This window comes from Cnephaeus nilssonii, assembly GCF_951640355.1.
Source record: "Cnephaeus nilssonii genome assembly, chromosome: 7".
In the NCBI taxonomy this organism is placed as follows: Eukaryota; Metazoa; Chordata; class Mammalia; order Chiroptera; family Vespertilionidae; genus Cnephaeus; species Cnephaeus nilssonii.
Window position 1 is genome coordinate 100,745,316 of NC_137078.1, and position 19,079 is coordinate 100,764,394.

General features: G+C 66.9%; 1 protein-coding gene across 1 annotated transcript in view; it reads left to right on the forward strand.

Moving 5' to 3' along the window:
- Positions 1-19,079, forward strand: part of CHD5 (chromodomain helicase DNA binding protein 5) — a gene marked incomplete at both ends in the record, with an annotated part of 54,184 nt that overhangs the window by 22,274 nt on the left and 12,831 nt on the right. The window contains 25 exons of the mRNA XM_079776411.1: positions 26-149; positions 729-895; positions 1,049-1,261; positions 2,270-2,476; positions 2,642-2,853; positions 3,496-3,627; positions 3,718-3,826; positions 4,793-4,984; positions 5,119-5,319; positions 6,810-6,947; positions 7,028-7,149; positions 8,345-8,518; positions 8,872-9,013; positions 10,035-10,166; positions 10,725-10,842; positions 11,837-11,961; positions 13,522-13,753; positions 13,893-14,003; positions 14,291-14,463; positions 15,026-15,200; positions 15,623-15,715; positions 15,905-15,993; positions 16,785-16,918; positions 17,245-17,389; positions 17,722-17,881. Of these exons, the coding sequence (XP_079632537.1) occupies positions 26-149; positions 729-895; positions 1,049-1,261; positions 2,270-2,476; positions 2,642-2,853; positions 3,496-3,627; positions 3,718-3,826; positions 4,793-4,984; positions 5,119-5,319; positions 6,810-6,947; positions 7,028-7,149; positions 8,345-8,518; positions 8,872-9,013; positions 10,035-10,166; positions 10,725-10,842; positions 11,837-11,961; positions 13,522-13,753; positions 13,893-14,003; positions 14,291-14,463; positions 15,026-15,200; positions 15,623-15,715; positions 15,905-15,993; positions 16,785-16,918; positions 17,245-17,389; positions 17,722-17,881 (3,820 nt within the window). The remainder of the gene's footprint in view (positions 1-25; positions 150-728; positions 896-1,048; positions 1,262-2,269; positions 2,477-2,641; positions 2,854-3,495; positions 3,628-3,717; positions 3,827-4,792; positions 4,985-5,118; positions 5,320-6,809; positions 6,948-7,027; positions 7,150-8,344; positions 8,519-8,871; positions 9,014-10,034; positions 10,167-10,724; positions 10,843-11,836; positions 11,962-13,521; positions 13,754-13,892; positions 14,004-14,290; positions 14,464-15,025; positions 15,201-15,622; positions 15,716-15,904; positions 15,994-16,784; positions 16,919-17,244; positions 17,390-17,721; positions 17,882-19,079) is intronic.

The window sequence follows — 19,079 nt, forward strand, 5'->3', positions numbered from 1 at the left end:
TCACAGGGTCCTCCCGCCCCTGCAGAGCGAGGAGGATGAGCGGGAGGAGTCGGACTTGGACAGCGCCAGTGTCCACAGCCCCTCGGTGCGCTCCGAGTGCTCCGCAGCGCCGGGGAGGAAGAGCAAGAGGCGGCGCAAGAGGAAGAGGAGTAGGCTTTCCCGCCGCAGGCTCCCTGGCCGCCCTGTGGGTGTGGGGGTGCAGGGGTCCCTCGGGGAAGCAGGGGAGGTGTCCTGGTGCCCAGCCTCCTCCGGCCTCAGCTAGGCAGCTCCTTGTGCTCCCTCAGCCCTGGGGCCCATGGTCGGAGAGGGGCCCTGTCCCTGTGATGCAGGGCAGGTGGCAGGAGGAGGGCCAGGGCATTTGCATGAGCAGAGAGGGCACCGGAGAAGTGCCCATCCATCACCCATCACCCACCCATTCAGTCACCCACTCCTCTCCCACCTGCCCCCTCCCCCCCTCCCCTGCCTGTCCTACCTGTCATCCCTCCCTCCCTCCCTCCCTCCCCTCCTCCCACCCTTCCTTCCTTTCCTCTATCCATCTTCTCTCCATCTCTTTACCCGTTTATTTCCTCAACCATTACCCCCAACATTCATTCACCCTGTCTGTCCACCCACCATCCATTCATCCAACATCTATTAAGTGCTCGTGTGCCAGGGCGGCCTCGGGTGGAGACTGGGCGGGCCTTGGGCAGGGGGACGCAGCCCGCATGGCCACCTCTGCCCCTCCCCAGTCGACGATGGTGACGGCTACGAGACGGACCACCAGGACTACTGCGAGGTGTGCCAGCAGGGCGGCGAGATCATCCTGTGCGACACCTGCCCGCGGGCCTACCACCTGGTCTGCCTGGACCCGGAGCTGGAGAAGGCCCCCGAGGGCAAGTGGAGCTGCCCGCACTGTGTAAGCGGCCCCGCGGTGCGGTCCGCCCTGGCTCCCAGACCCCCGCGCTGGTCATCTGGGGACAGAACGTGGGGGGTGCCGAGTGTGGGGGGGTCCCACGCAGGTGGAGGGGGTCTGGGCCCAGGGCGCCTCCACCGGTCCTTGTCCCTCCAGGAGAAGGAGGGGATCCAGTGGGAGCCGAAGGACGACGACGAGGAGGAGGAGGGCGGCGAGGAGGAGGACGACCACATGGAGTTCTGCCGCGTGTGCAAGGACGGCGGCGAGCTGCTCTGCTGCGACGCCTGCCCCTCCTCCTACCACCTGCACTGCCTCAACCCGCCGCTGCCCGAGATCCCAAACGGTGAATGGCTCTGCCCGCGCTGTACTGTGAGTGTTACCGCCCGCCGCGCGCGCACGCCCCGCCCCGCCGGCCAGGCCCCGCCCACCGCGCCCGGCCTGGCCTTCGCCCGCAAGACCCAGCGCTTAGAGGCCGGCGCAGGCCACGCCCCCACAAAAAGGCCACGCCCATAAGGCCAAGCCACGCCTCCAGCAGTACCACTCCACCCGCTGAGGCCACACCTACGGTGTTCCAAGCCCCACCCACCAAGGCCACGCCCTTCTCGCCCCGCCCCCAAGGCCTCTAGCTTAAGCCCGAGCCCCGCCCACCGCAGATCCCCAGCGCCCGGAGCCTGCCCACCACTTCGCCCAGCGGGTCTGCTGCTCAGTCCCCTTAACACTCAGCGGCAGTTCTCTCACCGGAGCCTGAAAACGGCCGTTAAAGAGACAGGTGGCGGTGACAGTCCCACCCTCCCGCCGCAGCCAGTGTATTGGGCATCCCTTTAAGGCTCACTGCGTCTCCAAGTACGGGGCCTTTGCTTTCACCCAGTGAGCCACCCGCTGGGCGTATCCCCATTTCTAGCTGAGCAAACGGGGCTCAGGAAGGTAAAGTGACTTGCCTAAGGCCACGCAGCCACAGAACTGTCCATCAGACCCACGCAGGGCCTGGCTCTGTCCCAGAGCTGGGGTGGTGAGAGGGTAGGAGGCCCCCGGGGCTGGCGCCTCAGTTTCTGCGGACACCCCCCACCGGTGCCCCCCAGTCACCAAATGCCCGCTGCTCTGAGCTGCCCCCCGGGCCACCCCTGAGTCCTGGGCGGTGCTGTGGCCAGCCCTCCCGTGTGCACCTGGGCTCCCGTCTGTCTGTGTGTGGGATGCATGCAGACCCACATGCCCATCTGTGCACAGCACACGGCTCCTGAGGGCAGGTCTGTGCTGTGGGGTCACGGGGGTGCTTTCTGACTCGGGGAGCAGTGCAGCTCCCCTGCCTGCTGTCACAGGATCCTCCGGGCGGGGCCCTGCAGCCAAGCCCTGACCTGGGCGACCTTGCTCTCTCCACAGTGTCCGCCCCTGAAGGGCAAAGTTCAGCGGATCCTGCACTGGAGATGGACGGAGCCCCCCACCCCCTTCATGGGGGGGCTGCCCGGGCCCGACATGGAGCCCAGCGTCCCCCCACCCAAGCCTCTGGAGGGCATCCCGGAGCGGGAGTTCTTCGTCAAGTGGGCCGGGCTCTCCTACTGGCACTGCTCCTGGGTGAAGGAGCTGCAGGTGAGCCACCGGGCCGTGGGCGAAGGCTCAGCTTCCCCTGCTGGGGGGGGAGGTGAAGGGGAGGCTTGTCCTGCCTCGACCCGGGCTGAGGGCTGGGGGGCTGGGTCAGGGGGCCACGGGGGCCACAGCCCATCTCCCTGGTAACCTCTGCCCGTCGGGGAGCAGCTGGAGCTGTACCACACGGTGATGTACCGCAACTACCAAAGAAAGAACGACATGGACGAGCCCCCGCCCTTCGACTACGGCTCTGGCGACGAGGAGGGCAAGAGCGAGAAGAGGAAGAGCAAGGACCCGCTCCACGCCAAGATGGAGGAGCGCTTCTACCGCTACGGCATCAAGCCCGAGTGGATGATGATCCACCGCATCCTGAACCACAGGTGTGTGCGGGCGGGGGCGGCCCCGCGCAGGGCCCGGATGTGTGCGGGGGGGGGGGGGGGGGCAGGAGGAAGAGGCCGAGGCCCCGCCGTCGGGGACCTGACTGGCCAGCGGAGGGGTTGTCACACGGCGGTGGAGGACAGTTCCAGTCACACACAGAGGGCACCGTGACACTGACAGCCGCCTGTGACGGGCACCCCGCGGAAGTGCGGCGTGGGGTGGCGGGGGCACCCAGCTGCTGGCTTGGTCCTCCGGCCCCTGTGTCCCGGGGCCTCCAGAAGAGGGCGCTGCACCTGCGGGAATCGAGTCCTGTGGGCACGGCTCCAGGTCGTCCACTTCCAGTTAGAAAAGAGCCACCTCTGGTCCGTGTGGGGAAGGGTGGTCTCTGGTCAGTGGGGGGAAGGGTGGCCTCTGGTCAGTGGGGGGAAGGTCGCACGCGGAGCCTCAGGCTTCTGTGTCCACACCCCACGACGTTGCGACTCCCAGCTGCACCAGAGGAAGGAAAGGACAAAGGACGCTGGCTCTTTGCTCCTCTGCTATGGCGGCCTCTGCCCCTCCCTCCCTCCCTCCCTCCCACTGGCCTTGTGGCGGGGGAAGGGGGCGTCCTGGGTGCCCGCCCTCCATGTCTGGCCGCTGTGTTGCAGCTTCGACAAGAAGGGGGACGTGCACTACCTGATCAAGTGGAAGGACCTGTCCTACGACCAGTGCACCTGGGAGATCGATGACATCGACATCCCCTGCTACGACAGCTTGAAGCAAGCCTACTGGGGCCACAGGTGGGCCGCCCCGCCCCCCGCCCCCCGCCCCGCCCCGGCTCCCGCTCCTGCCGCCTGAGCTGCGCTCACCTGCCCCCGCCCTCTCCCCAGGGAGCTGATGCTGGGGGAGGACGCCCGGCTGCCCAAGAGGCTGGTCAAGAAGGGCAAGAAGCTGAAGGACGACAAGCAGGAGAGGCCGCCGGACACGCCCATCGTGGATGTGAGCGGGGCAGCAGCGGGGGGGGGGGGGGGGGGGCCAGGGCCTCGCCCACGCAGTAGGGGCTGCCACGCCTGCAGTTCAGACCCCTCACGCCAGGCGTCCCCGGGGGGAGCTCACACCCTGTGGCTAGGGCCCCCACCTCATGCAGAGGGGCAGCTGTGCAGGGGACTGGGCCTTGGCTTCCTGTGCAGGTTGAAATGTGGGTTCCCTGTGCACAAACGGGGGGTCAAATGGCTCATGGAGGTTCATTACTTTAGATGAGCTAATTCCACGCGTTCAAATAAGAAAGCGTGTCTGCTTCAGGGGCATCACAGCCAATTACACACCAGTCTCACCTGTTCACGGGGGGCGGGGGGAGGGAACCCCCTTACCCCCCCGGGGGGAATTGCGCCCACCAGGAAGCGGATGGCGGTCTTGTGTTCGTTTGGCAAACCTCTCTGGGGTGTCTGCCAGCACCTAGCCCTGGGGGGACAGGGCCCTGCCCATCCCCCAGGGGCCACTGGGGGGTGTACACCTGGGCCTGTGGGGTGCCAGGGAAGGTGACTGGGCCTGGCACATCGGGAGGACCCCATGGGGGGAGGCCTTGAGCTGCAGGGTGAAGGGAGCAGGAGGGTGGTGTCTGGGCCATGAAGAGTCTAGGCGGGCACCGAGCGGGTGCTGCCTGAACGCCCGCTGTGTCCCAGGCCCGCGTGGGGCAGGGAGGAGCAGTACTGAGCAGGGCCAAGGCGGTGGCCACAGCCGGCGCTCAGTGTCAGAGAATCTAGCCGTCGGGACTGTCCCGACGGGAGAGGTGCGGGGCTGCCGCGGTGGGACAGCTGGGAGAGAGGGCTCCGGAGGCGGCGGCGTTTCGGCTGAGGCCTGAGGGGTGACGGAGGTAGCAGCAGTGAGAGGCGTGGGAGCTGTGTGCCAATGGGAGGGGGGGGGCTCTGGGGGCCCGGGATTCAGGGTGTCTGAACTCCCCCGCAGCCCACGGTCAAGTTCGACAAGCAGCCGTGGTACATTGACTCCACGGGGGGCACGCTGCACCCCTACCAGCTGGAGGGCCTCAACTGGCTGCGCTTCTCCTGGGCCCAGGGCACCGACACCATCCTGGCCGACGAGATGGGCCTGGGCAAGACGGTGCAGACCATCGTCTTCCTCTACTCCCTGTACAAGGAGGTGGGCGCGGGGCCGTGGGGGGGGGGCGGGTGGGAGGCCGTGGGGGGGGCGGGTGGGAGGCCATGGGCAGCGGGGGGAGTGGGGGGCAGCGCCCGCTGTGGGCAGGCAGCCTCACCGCGCTCGTCTCTCGCCAGGGGCACTCCAAGGGGCCGTACCTGGTCAGTGCGCCCCTGTCCACCATCATCAACTGGGAACGCGAGTTCGAGATGTGGGCCCCCGACTTCTACGTGGTCACCTACACGGGAGACAAGGAGAGCCGCTCCGTGATCCGGGAGAACGAGTTCTCCTTCGAGGACAACGCCATTCGGAGTGGGAAGAAGGTGTTCCGCATGAAGGTGAGCGCCCTCGTCCCCCGGAGGCCACTGTCTGCCTTGAGGCCACAGGGGCTCTGCGGTCCGTCGGGGTCCCTCCCCTCGGGGTCTCCGCACACGGAGGCTTCTCTCGAGGCAGTTACTGCTGCCCCGTGTCCTGAGGGGGGCCACGGAGCAGGAACTTGGTCTCCCCAGTCCCCGAGGCCCGAGTCTGAGGGCAGTGTGCCGGCTGGACACGCCCTCCCCGCGGGAGACCCTCTGGGGCGGACCCTCCCGCCTCCTCCAGCTTCGGCTGCAGGCGGGCTCTGGCTGGCAGACGCCTCGCTGCGGTCCCTGCCCTGTCACATGCCATCCCCTTTGTGTCTGTGTCTCATAAAGGCACCATTCATTGGCTTTAGGGCCCACCCTACTCATCCTTTTGTTGTTTTTAAGGCGGTGACCAAGTCTTTTTAAAAAATGTTTTCATTGCTTTTTAAAGCGGGGAAGGGAGAGGAAAAGAGAGGTAGAAAAACTGATGAGAAACATTGTCGAGTGGCGGCCTCCTGCACGCCCCCTACTGGGGATCAAGCCCAGAGCCCCGGCATGTGCCTTGAGTGGGAATCGAACTGTGACCTCCTGGTTCATAGGTCGATGCTCAGTCACTGACCAACCCGGGCCGGGTTGTGGGCTTGACCTCATCTTAACTAATTACCCCTGCCAAGGCCCGAGCTCCCAAAAAAGGCCCCCTGCTGAGGTTCTGGAGGAATTTTGGGGTGACATGACTCACCCCTGTGTGACCTCTGGCAAGCCACCTGTGCCTGGGCGTCGTCTCAGTGAACTGGAGGTGACGGGCAGAGAGCGGTGGAGGGCCGGCCGAGTGAGCCAGCACGGGGCAGGCAGGGTCACCAGGTTGGTCCAGCCGCTCTGGGGCGGGGCCTGAGCTGCGTTTCTGACCAGGTCCCGGGTGATGCAGACGCTCGTGGTGCCCGGACCACACTCCGAGAAGCACTCCGGCCAGCGCCCCCCCAGTGGTGCTCACAGGAGCTGCAGTGCGGGGGGCTGGGCGGGGAAGGGAGCAGGGGCTGAGACCTGTCTCGCGTGAGCTTGGGCTCCATCGTCCCACTGGCCTTGTCTTAGGAAACAAACTCAGCAACAAAATTATAAGCGTTTTAAGTCGGCAGCTGCACTGCATTAAGCCCCACGTGCCGGGTCCCCTTCACTGTCCTGGCTCTGCCTTTCGTTGGCCACGGAAAACGTCCATCCTGGGCCCCCAGAGCTGTAAACGGGGACAGTGACAACGGGGCTGAATGGCTTGTGGGGACGAGACGAGGGTCCGTGAGGACCAGGCCGCCCACGCAGCGGTTCTGAGGGGTGAGTGAGCTGGCTCCTTTCTCAGCACGGCGGTCTCGGAGCGGTCGGTGCTCTGGGCCTCGGCCTGGTGGCCGGTGTCTTCCCTCGGTCCCGGGGCCTCCCTGGGGGCTCCGGCTCCTCCTCCTCACCTCTGTCTCCCACCCAAACGCCGCTCTCCCCTCCAGAGAGAGGTGCAGATCAAGTTCCACGTGCTGCTCACCTCCTACGAGCTCATCACCATCGACCAGGCCATCCTGGGCTCCATCGAGTGGGCCTGCCTCGTGGTGGACGAGGCCCACCGGCTCAAGAACAACCAGTCCAAGGTAGCGGCGCCGACCCCCCCACCCACCCCCGGCCGCGCTGGCCAGGCGGCCGCCGCGCCCTGACCCCCCTCTCCCCTCAGTTCTTCAGGGTCCTGAACAGCTACAAGATTGATTACAAGCTGCTGCTGACGGGGACCCCCCTTCAGAACAACCTGGAGGAGCTGTTCCACCTGCTCAACTTCCTGACTCCAGAGCGGTTCAAGTGAGCGGGGCGGGGTGGGGGTGGGGGTGGGGGGTGGGCGGGGCAGCAGGCAGGGTGGGCGGGGCAGCAGGCGGGGTGGGTGAGGCGGGTGGGGTGGGCGGGGGAGTGGGAAGAAGTATCCGTGTCCTGCTCCAGGACACTCACAGGGCCAGGCTCTCTTATCACTAAAACGAGAGGCCTGGTGCACGAATTCATGCACCAGTGGGGTCCCTCGGCCTGGCCTGTGGGATCGGGCCGAAACTGGCTCTCTGACATCCCCCGAGAGGTCCTGGATTACAAGAGGCCACAGGCCAGGCTGAGGGATCCCACTGGTGCATGATCAGGGCTGGAGAGGGACTGCAGGAGGGCTCCAGAGAGTGTCTAGACCGTCTGGCTCAGTCCCCATCGGCCAGACCCCAGCGGCAAGCTAACCTACCAGTCTGAGTGTCTGCCCCATGGTGGTCAGTGCACATCATAGGGACTGGCTGGCTGTTGACAGTCTGCCCACTGGTGGTCAGCACACGTCATAGCAAGCAGTTGGGTGGCCTTAGCATATCATTAGCATATTACGCTTTGATTGGTTGAACAGCTGACTGGTTGACTGGACACTTAGTATATTAGGCTTTTATTATATAGGATGGGAGTGTTAGCGGTGCCCACCTCAAATGACCTGCGTGGAGGGGCCACGGGCCGAGCACTTGGGAAAAGTCCTGTTTTTCCTCGAATCTTCCCCAGATGCCCCGAGTCCTCTAGGGGTCCTGTCCCTGCCCCTACACCCCAGGCTCATTGCTTTCCCTCCACAAAGACCGGAAGTGACCACACAGGTGGCAGATGGGAGGGAGGAGGCCGGGTGGTGATGGAGAGGAGGATGAAGGCTGAGTGTCGGTCAGTAGAACCTCCTTCCCTGCCTCCTTGTCTTCACCTGGCCCCCATTTTCTTGCCCAGACTGGGGGTCAGGGTGGAGGAAGGTATCCTGTGCTCAGAGCTGTGATGTGCGGGTGACTCAGGCATAGCCGGACACTGAAAGGGCCCTTTGGACAGGGCCAGGGCTCCCCGGCTCCCCCGGCCCACCAGCCAGCCGGCCACCCTGTGACCCCCTGGCAGGCGGCAGGGCCTGGCTGGCCCACTCCCTCCCCCACTCCCCACCCCCTCTGCAGAGGGGCGTTGGCCTGCTCTGGTCCCGGCTTCTGGCTCTCACCCCAGCTCCTTCTTGCAGCAACCTGGAGGGCTTCCTGGAGGAGTTTGCGGACATCTCCAAAGAAGACCAGATCAAGAAGCTGCACGACCTGCTGGGGCCGCACATGCTGAGGCGGCTCAAGGCTGACGTGTTCAAGAACATGCCGGCCAAGACCGAGCTGATCGTCCGCGTGGAGCTGAGTCAGATGCAGAAGTGAGTGGGGCCCGGCCTGCGGGGGGCCTGCCCTGGAGCCCCGCCCCGCTTCCTGGGCCGCACTGGCCTTCCTGGGCCGCTTCCCGGGCGGCTGGGAGGGCTCACCTCCCGCACGCTTCCGCCCTGAGGCTGCTCCTCCGATTTCAGCCCCCGGGGTCTGGGGCTGCCTGAGTTCTCAGTGCCCCCGGCAGCTTGCTGGGTGACTCTAGGCCTGTGGCTTCAGCGCTCAGGGCTCCCCCTGCCTCTGTAAGTGGGTGCATGGCCCCCGGCCCCCGGCCCCCTGCAGAGAGCCCTCTGGGAGGCTGTGTGGCCGGTGTCAGCCGCCTCTCCTCCGTGCCCCTGCTCTGCCGCAGGAAGTACTACAAGTTCATCCTCACGCGGAACTTCGAGGCGCTGAACTCCAAGGGGGGCGGGAACCAGGTGTCGCTGCTCAACATCATGATGGACCTGAAGAAGTGCTGCAACCACCCCTACCTCTTCCCCGTGGCTGCCGTGGTAGGTGCCCGTGGCTGCCGTGGTAGGTGCCCGTGGCTGCCGTGGTAGGTGCCCGTGGCTGGTGGGAGGAGCCCTGTGGCTGGTGGTAGGTGCCCATGGCTGCCATGGTAGGTGCTCGTGACCGCTGTGGTGCTTCTTGACCTTGAGGACCTGGCGGTGATGCGGGTCCTCATTGTGCCAGGAGTTTCTGAAAACCTGCCCCCGTCTACTGCCTGGGCAGGCCCTCTCCTTGCCTTGGCCCCGCCTGTGACCCATAAAATCATGGGGAGCATTGGGTCCCCCCAAGGTCCCCCAGGCCACGGTTCTGAGGGCTGACCTGGCCGCACTCAGTCACCAAGGGAGTCGGGAAGGCGGGGAGGGGCCCCCCTGACTCTGATGTGCAACCCTGCGGGAGACACTGGACCCTGGCTCCAGCCCTGTGGTCTCACAAGTTACTGGTCCTCTCGGAGCCTCAGTTTTTCCTCTGTAAAATGGGACAATAGCATCTACCCGGAAGGTGAGGACCAGACGAGACGGTGCCCACAAAGTGCCCTCACGGAGAGCCTGGCACGTCCAGTCTCAGAAACAGTAGCCTTTGTCACCGCTGCTGCTGCTGTTCTGGTTCTACTTTACCCCCCCCCCCCAGGTTACCCCCGCCCCCGAGGAAAGGCCAGCGCAGAGTTAGGGTGGCAGGCGAGCTGTGGGCGGCCCCAGGCTGCTCTCACCACGCCGTCAGGGCAGAGGCCTCTGACTGACGTTCTGCCCGCTGGGGCTCAGGGCTGGCCTTGCTGGGACCCGCCCTACGGTGACCCGGAGCCCAGGCCCGCTCCTGCTGGTCCTGGAGGGAGACGGAGGGCGGGGGGCAGGTCTGAGCCCGGCCTGGGCCGCGGGGCGGGCCGGGCCCAGGTGACCCAGGCGCATCCGCTCCTGCTGAGCCCCGCCTGACCCAGGCTTGGGCTCGGCGCTCAGCCCGTTGCCGGCCCTTCGGTGCAGAGCCAGAGAGGCGGGGGCGCCCCGTGCCCACCTTCCGCTGTGTCCGCAGGAGGCCCCCGTCCTGCCCAATGGCTCCTACGACGGCAGCTCCCTGGTCAAGTCTTCGGGGAAGCTCATGCTGCTGCAGAAGATGCTCCGGAAGCTACGGGACGAAGGGCACCGCGTGCTCATCTTCTCCCAGGTGAGCGCCCGGGGTCTGCCTGGCTCCCCCCCCCCCCAGGGCGCGGCCCGCTGGCAGCCTGTCAGGGTCAGGGGCGCTGCTCCTCCCGTGGGGCTGTGAGCCGGGTGGCTCCTCGGTGCCCTGCATGCCGCAGGCAGCCGGGAGAGCCGGCTGGGGCCAAGCTCAAGGCGCGGGGCACACTGGAGGTCAAGACCGCCTGCCCCTCCTGGCGGGCCCGCCTTCCTGTCCAGGCTGGTGCCATAGCCCCGCCCTCATCCCTGCAGCCTGGCTTCTCAGGAACACGGGCCCCGGGGGTGGGGTCGGGAGGAGCCCCAGGCTGTGGTGCTCCAGGCCCCCCTCCAGCTCCATCCTGCAGTTCCACCTGTGGAGGCACCGTGGGCGCGGAGGCAGGGCCGCCGTGTATGTCTCCGCACTCAGGGCTCCTTCGTCCTCCGTGGCACCTGTCATACCTCCGGCTCTGTGCTAGGCACTGGGGGGCGGGGGGGTCCCTGTCCTCAGACATTCAGGGTCCTTGTGGAAATCAGAGATAGAGGTTTGCCCCAAACCTGTCCCCCGCAGATGACCAAGATGCTGGACCTCCTGGAGGACTTCCTGGAGTACGAGGGCTACAAGTACGAGCGCATTGACGGCGGCATCACCGGGGGCCTCCGGCAAGAGGCGATCGACAGATTCAATGGTACCCCACCTCCCGCAGGGTTCTTGATGGGACCCGGGAAGCAGACCACTCCTTAACAGGAGTCCTCACAGCCGCCCCTTAGTTTTATGCTAAAAGGAGTTCAGCCCATGGACGCTCCTGGGGCCTGCCAGGTGTGGGGGTGCCCGGTCGGGAACCCCTGCTCAGCACTGAGCAGACAGGGGGAAGGCGGGGGGGGGGAAGTAGCACTTTGGTTACGAAGCGGAGCTGGTGCCGGGGCTGCCCTGGGCTCTACCATCGCACTAGGCCGCCCGTCAGCGACCAGCCGTGCAGGGCAGGCCGAGCGCGTGCTGCCCATGGGGTGCTCCCCAGGGGACCGAGGGCGGGGCCCCTGGCCCGGGGAGGAGCGGGGAGGGCGGGAGGCCGGAGTGCGCTCGGAGTGAGGGCCGTGGCGTGGGAAGTGCCCGCTGAGCCGGGCCGTCCAGTGGCAGGTCTGCGGCGGGTAGCCATGGACTCCGTGTCCTGGGCCCGTGGCTGTTTGCCGGCATCCACGCTCAGAGCAGGGCTGGGCCCCGCTGCCCCAACACCCCAAGCAGCCACTCATGTCAGATGGGGGCGAACACAGAACATCTAGACGTGGCCCTGGCCCCCTGAGGCGGTGGGGTGGGGAGGCATTGGGCAGTTCGGGGACCTGTTTGCCGCTCCTGTGGGCGCTCGGTCAGTCCTGGGGCACGAACGCAGGTCCTGATGGGCCTGAGCGCCTGTCAGGATGGGCAGCCCAGGCTCTGGGGCTGTGACCCTGAGCGGCTCTGGGGCCCTCACCCATCATGGGCTGGGGAGCCCCGAGGGCCCGGGCGCCGAGCTCTCCAGGCCTCGTCCGGGCTTGGTCTTGGCTCGTCTGGGCAAGAAAGCCGACTCCCTCCTCGTTCTGGCCCCTCCTGTCGGCCAGGGCTCAGCTCAGGTGGCTCAGGGGGGCTGCTCTGTCCCCACCCTGTCCCCACCCGCACTCACTGGCCCGGCACCCGCCTCTCCTCAGCCCCGGGCGCCCAGCAGTTCTGCTTTCTCCTCTCCACCCGGGCGGGTGGCCTGGGCATCAACCTGGCCACCGCGGACACGGTCATCATCTACGACTCGGACTGGAACCCGCACAATGACATCCAGGTCGGTGGCCCTGACGCCGGACCGCCTGGTTTTGTGGGCCTCCCTCCCCCTCAGCGTCTCAGATCCTCCCTTCCTCCCCCTCCGTGTCTCAGGCCCTCCCTTCCCCCCGGGCGGGCCCCGGGAATCTCAGCCCCAAGAGGGGCCTGGGAGAGGAAGTGGAGGCTCTGCCCACCCCCAGCTCCTCACTGTGCACAGGAAGAAACAGGCCCAGAGAGGGCGGGGGCATGCCCGAGGACACACAGCAGTCTGTCATCACCCCAGGACCAAGGCCACAGAGGAGGCAGGAGGGGCAGTCAGTCCTGAGACCCAAAGGGGCCAGTTTGGGAGGGACAGGAGCACGGGGGCGGGGAGGGGTGGCGGGAAGGCCTGCTGGAGGCTGGGGGGATGAAGAGATGGAAAGGGGGCAAGTGAAGCAGGTGAGAAAGAACGGGGAGGTTGGAGGTAGGAGCCCTGGCCACTCCACGTGGGGCAGGGACACACACGCACACTGAACACTGTGCTCCAGGGCCGTGGTCGGCAAACCCCGGCTCGCGAGCCACATGCAGCTCTTTGGCCCCTTGAGTGTGGCTCTTCCACAAAATACCACGGCCTGGGCGGGTCTATGTTGAAGAAGTGGCGTTAGAAGAAGTTTAAGTTTAAAAAGTTGGGCTCTCAAAAGAAATTTCACTCGTTGTACTGTTGATATTTGGCTCTGCTGACTAATGAGTTTGCCGACCACTGTTCTAGGGGCACGCACACACATGCACACGCACGCACGCACACACGCACACACACACACAGGACACTATGCTCTAGGGCAGTGATGGGCAACCTTTTGAGCTTGGTGTGTCAAACTTCGCCAAAAAACTGAGCATAACTCGGGTAGTGTGTCACTTTGAGGAAAAAACATTATTTCGCAAATGTTTCATCCTCAGGAGCAGCAAATGTTTCATCCTCGGCATGCGGCCGCCTCAGCGGCCGCGTGTCATCAGAAATGGCTACGCGTGTCAGTGTTGACACGCGTGTCATAGGTTCGCCATCACTGCTCTAGGGGCACGCACACAGGCTTGTGTCTCACGCACAGGTGTGGGCACCTACGCCGTCACCCAGGAAGAGGCAGTTACCCTGGGTCACCGGGTGCCGGGCGGGTGCACAGAGCCTCGGCTCAGACCGCTGGGCAGTTCCGGCCTCGCTGCCCTCACGGGGTGGCCGTGCGTCTCCAGCAGTCCCCACTGGTTCCCTCCTGGGGGGGCGCAGCCCCCACCTCCCTGAGCCCCATCAGCCCCTTGTGGCTCCTTTGCGTCCAGCACACTGGCCACGCTGCCCCTCACACGCACCCCTGCACACCCACACTCACGCCAGTTCACCTGCACGGGCCCCGGGACCATGCGGGCTAGACACGGGGAGTGCGCACAGCGACCCTGGCGCATGCACGTCTCCACGCAAAGCCCCACGGCCCGCCCCGCACAGGGTGCGCACCTGCATGCCCCGCCCCTCGTGGTGCCCGGCCGCGGCCCCAGCCCTCGGGGGAGCCCCAGCCCTCGGGGGAGCCCCGGGCACTGAGCGGCAGGTCGCCCCCAGGCCTTCAGCCGCGCCCACCGCATCGGGCAGAACAAGAAGGTGATGATCTACCGCTTCGTGACGCGGGCCTCGGTGGAGGAGCGCATCACGCAGGTGGCCAAGCGCAAGATGATGCTCACCCACCTGGTGGTGCGGCCCGGCCTGGGCTCCAAGTCGGGATCCATGACCAAGCAGGAGCTGGACGACATCCTCAAGTTCGGCACCGAGGAGCTCTTCAAGGACGACGTGGAGGGTGGGTGCCGGGCCCTGGGGGTGCCAGCCCAGCCTCTCTCCCCTGCCCCCCCCCCGCCCCGTCTCCTGGCCAGCCGAGGGCCCGGGCGGGGTCTCTGGGCACCGTCCCCAGGCCTGCAGCCCGCCGCCTCTGCCCACAGGCATGATGTCTCAGGGCCAGAGGCCCGTCACCCCCATCCCTGACGTCCAGTCCTCCAAGGGGGGCGCCCTGGCCGCCGGCGCCAAGAAGAAGCATGGCAGCACCCCGCCAGGTAGCCCCCCGCCCCCCGCCCCGCCCGCCCCAGCTGCTCCTGCGCCTGCAGAAGGCCTTCCCGGCACCCGGCCTCCCCGTGGCGTTTGCCGGGTCCCTGTCCCCCTCGCGTGCCCGCGACTGCCAGTGGTGGGCAGTGGGGCCGTGGCGGGGGGTTCGCTCTCTGGTCCCCATTTTCTGCTGCAGCCCCTGCGGGGACTGGGAAGAGCCATGACCGGGACTCGGGGGCCCTGCGGCGGGACCTGGGCACCCCGTCTGTCCCCCGACGCCGCACCCTGCCTCCCGCAGGTGACAACAAGGACGTGGAGGACAGCAGTGTGATCCACTACGACGACGCGGCCATCTCCAAGCTGCTGGACCGCAACCAGGACGCCACGGACGACACGGAGCTGCAGAACATGAACGAGTACCTGAGCTCCTTCAAGGTGGCGCAGTACGTGGTGCGCGAGGAGGACGGCGCGGTAGGTCCGAGGCCCCGGGTCCGGTGTCCACGGCCTTCCCAGCCTGCCCGCCGCCCCGCCCCCTCCCGCGCCCCCTCCCGCGCCCCCTCTGGGCCAGCATCCGGCCCCCCTGGACCACGCGGCCACACCTGTCCTCCCAGCAAACCCCTGTTACCCCAAAGGCCAGCTCCCGGGTCTCCCCTCCTCGGCCCCAGCACCCTCCACCCAGACTGTGGTGCTGATCGTCCTCCACAGCCACTTTCCCTTAGGAACTGGGAGCCCCTTGAGGCCAGGCCGGGGCTCATTCCACTCGGCACAAGGCCCGGAAACCCTTGGGGAGTGAATGGATGGATGAACGGAGGGAGGGTGGTGACTGACGGGGCAGGAAGCTGGGCTGATCAGGGAAGGCTTCCTGGAGGAGGCAGGCTTTTCAATTCATTCTTGAGCCCTAAACGAGAGGTGTGGTGGGGGCCCCCTCCCTGGCTCACCCCTCCGCTTCTGTGTCTGCTGGCCCCGCCCTCCCCGGACCCTGTCCCTCCCCTTCCGGCTGTGTCTGCGGCCCGCCTCACGCCGCCTGTCTCAGGAGGAGGTGGAGCGGGAGATCATCAAGCAGGAGGAGAACGTGGACCCCGACTACTGGGAGAAGCTGCTGCGGCACCACTACGAGCAGCAGCAGGAGGACCTGGCCCGCAACCTGGGCAAGGGCAAGCGCATCCGCAAGCAGGTCAACTACAACGACACGTCCCAGGAGGACCAGGGTGCGTGTCGGGCGCGGAGGGTCGCGGTGCCTCGGGGGCAGAGGGCCTCAGGGGCAGCAGCCCCCGGGGCCGGGCGGCAGGCGCTGTGTGGGAGCCGCCTGAGTGGGAGCTGTGGGGAGGGCTCCCTGGAGAAGGGGGGTTGCGGGCAAGTGTGGGCTGCTGGGTGTTTGGGGGACCAGGTGTGTGGTGATCCAGTGACTTCTCTGCCCACGGTGTGACCTGGGCGAGCCTCAGCTTCCCCATCTGTGAAATGGGGTGGAGGGTGGGCTGACCCTGGGAAACAGTGTTGGTGTTGATAGGAGGAAGCGAGCTCCCAGGAAGCGGTTTTTGTGGCCACTCACTGGGCTGGGGTTTAGGGCCCGGGGGGGGGGGGGCCTGGGGGCTGCTGGCACCGCTTACCCTGTGCCCCCTGCCGGCCCCAGAGTGGCAGGACGAGCTCTCGGACAACCAGTCTGAGTACTCCATCGGCTCCGAGGACGAGGACGAGGACTTTGAGGAAAGGCCGGAAGGGCAGAGTGAGTCTCGGGGCTGGGGCTGCGGTGGGAGCTGGCGGCCAGCCTGGGGCGCTCTGGGGCGTCGGGACAGGCTCGACAGCAGCTTCGGGGGTCGTCCCGAGGGGTCCCCGTTCTGGGCGAGTTGGCGGAGAGGGTGGTGTCCCATTGCTCTGGGCCCGCTGACGGGGGGGGGGGCGGGCTGCTCCCCAGGTGGCCGGCGACAGTCCCGGAGGCAGCTGAAGAGCGACCGGGACAAGCCCCTGCCGCCTCTCCTCGCCCGCGTGGGAGGCAACATTGAGGTGGGGCCCAGCTCCCCCATGCCCAGCTCCCCCATGCCCAGCTCCCCCCATGCCCAGCTCCCCCATGCCCAGCTCCCCCCATGCCCAGCTCCCCCCCATGCCCAGCTCCCCCCATGCCCAGCTCCCCCCATGCCCAGCTCCCCCCCATGCCCAGCTCCCCCCATGCCCAGCTCCCCCCCATGCCTAGTTCCCCCCATGCCCAGCTCCCCCCATGCCCAGCTCCCCCCATGCCCAGCTCCCCCATGCCCAGCTCCCCCCATGCCCAGCTCCCCCCATGCCCAGCTCCCCCCATGCCCAGTTCCCCCCATGCCCAGCTCCCCCCCATGCCCAGCTCCCCCCATGCCCAGCTCCCCCCATGCCCAGTTCCCCCCATGTCCAGCTCCCCCATGCCCAGCTCCCCCATGCCCAGCTCCCCCCATGCCCAGCCCCCCCCCATGCCCAGCTCCCCTCACCCCATTTATCTTGTCCCCTCTTGGAATAAAGAGCTCACCCCTGCTGCCCGCGTTGCCCCCCGCCGGGGGTGTGGAGTCCAGGCGGGAGGTGGGGGGTCTGGGGGTCTGTGCAGGGTCCCAGCAAGTGGAGGTGGGGCTGGGATGGACCCTGGGTCTAGGTCTGCCCTCTCTGTTTCCTCCCCCTCCCCTCCCCTTGTCCCTCCCCTTCACCTGCCCCTCTCCTGCCTCTCCCCTCCCCCTGCCCCTCTCCCCATCCCGCCTCTCCCCCGTCCCCCTTCCCTGCCCCTCTCCCTGCCGCCTCCCTGCCCCCATCCCGAGTTCTCCGCTCCTGCCCTGCAGGTGCTGGGCTTCAATGCCCGCCAGCGGAAGGCCTTCCTGAACGCCATCATGCGCTGGGGCATGCCGCCCCAGGACGCCTTCAACTCGCACTGGCTGGTGCGGGACCTGCGGGGGAAGAGCGAGAAGGAGTTTAGGTAAAGGGCTGAGGGGCCCAGGCGCCAGCCGGGCAGCCAGCACACCTGGCAGGTTCTGCTCCCGCCAGGCAGGCTCGGGGCCGGGGAGTTCACTGCCCTCTGGTCTGTGGGGGCTGGCCTCCAGGCCTGGGCAGGGCAGGGGCTGTCCTGGAGGTTCCCCTGCAGGGGGGCTCCCTGCCCTTCCCTGGCCCTGGGCCGGGGCCTGGTTGGGAGGTGGGGGAGGGACGATGATTCCGGCCAGGCGGGCTCCCCGGGGGTCCTGCCGGCCCTCGCAGAGGGTCCTTGCTGGCCCCCCACTCCCTGAGCCCCAGTCCCCCCCACCCCAGAGCCTATGTGTCCCTCTTCATGCGGCACCTGTGTGAGCCGGGGGCGGACGGCGCCGAGACCTTCGCGGACGGCGTGCCCCGCGAGGGCCTCTCGAGGCAGCACGTGCTCACGCGCATCGGCGTCATGTCGCTGGTGAGGAAGAAGGTGGGTGAGTCAGCCTCAGGCCCTTCCGGGCTGCCCGTGGCCCTGGCATGCTCCGTGGGCAGAGGGCACGTGCCTGGCTCTCACCGCTGCCCAGGGTCTGAGCCAGGCACAGAATGCCGCTCTGGGGGGTGGTTTGGGGGTGCTGGAGGCCAGGATGGCAGGTCAAAGGGCAGAGAACCAGGGAGATTGGGGTTGGCCTGGGGCTTGGCCAACCTTGGGCAGAGGTGGCATCTTCCCTGAGCCTGGGGCACCCCAGTCGCACTGGCAGCTCTGCAGCCCGTACGTCTGAGCTGTGACCACCGCCCCCCTCCGCCCTGCTCCCCCTGACCCAGGTCCAGGAGTTTGAGCTCGTCAACGGGAGGTACAGCACCCCCGACCTGGTCCCCGAGGGCTCCGAGGGCAAGAAGCTGGGCGAGGCCGTCTCCTCGGATCCCAACACGCCCGTGCCCGCCAGCCCCGCTCACCTCCTGCCCGCCCCGCTGGGCCTGCCAGGTCTGAGCCCGGACGAGTGGGGGAGGGCACCTGGGTCCCGGGAGGGGGCAAGGCCCCGGGAGACCCCGAGTCCTCTGCTCACCCACAAAGGGCGCCGCCCTCCCCTGAAGCTTCTGTCTGCAGAATTGCTCCCCCGAGAGTTTTCTTGTTAACGGCGGCGGCGTGGAGGTGTGACTCACGTCACAACATTGATTCCTCAAAAGCGCGCTAGGCAGTGGTTTCCCGTATCTTCTCAGGGACACGCACCATCACCTCTATCCGATTCTTGAACAACTTGTCACCCCGGAACAGCACGTGCCCATGGACAGTCCCCCCCATTCCTCCCCAGTGTCCCAGCCCCGGCAGCCACTAATCTACTCTCTGTGCCCGTGGGTTTGTCTGCTCCGGACGTTCCTTGTATGTGAATCGTGCATTTGTGGCCTGGAAGCCTGGCTGCCCTCATGTTTCCAAGGCCCATCCATGTGGGGGCGTGTCCGTACCTCATTCCTTTTAAAAAAATATATTTTAATTGATTTCAGAGAGGAAGGGAGAGGGGGAGAGAGAGAAACGTCCATGATGAGGGAGAATCATGGACCGGCTGCCTCCTGCACGCCCCACACTGGGGACTGAGCCCACAACCTGGGCCTGTGCCCCGACCGGGAATCGAACCCTGACCTCCTGGTTCCTAGATGGGTGCTCAGCCCCTGAGCCCCGCCGGCCGGGCAGTCCTTGTGGCCGAATCACGTTCCCTTCGCCTGCCGGGGGGTTTGGGCTGTGCTCTCTGGCTGCCGTGAATGGCGCCCGCCCGTGACCCTGTGCTCCAGTCTTCCGTGGGCGGGTGTTCATTTCCCGCGGGTGCAGCGGGGCCGGGGAGCGCGGGGCCTGGGGGGAACCTTTGAGGAACTGCCCACTGCTCACGGCCCATCTCGCCAGCCGCGTTTGAGGGCCAGTCCCTGCCGTCTCGCCAGCGTTGGTGCCGGCCGTTAGTGGAAGGCCGGCTGGTGGTGGGAAGTGGTGTGGCCTTGCCCTGCCCGGAGACAGCGTTCGGTGCGGGGGCTTTGGGGCGGCCTCTTCGGCAAAGGTCTTCGTCTCCGAGGGTCCTTCCTCTCTGCCTGCCTTTCTGGTGGTCCGGGATTCATTTGGGCAAAACGCCTTCTCTCACTTGGACTCTCCGGCCGGGGCAGCCCTCAGGTGTCGCCCCAGGTGGCAGGCGAGGCCC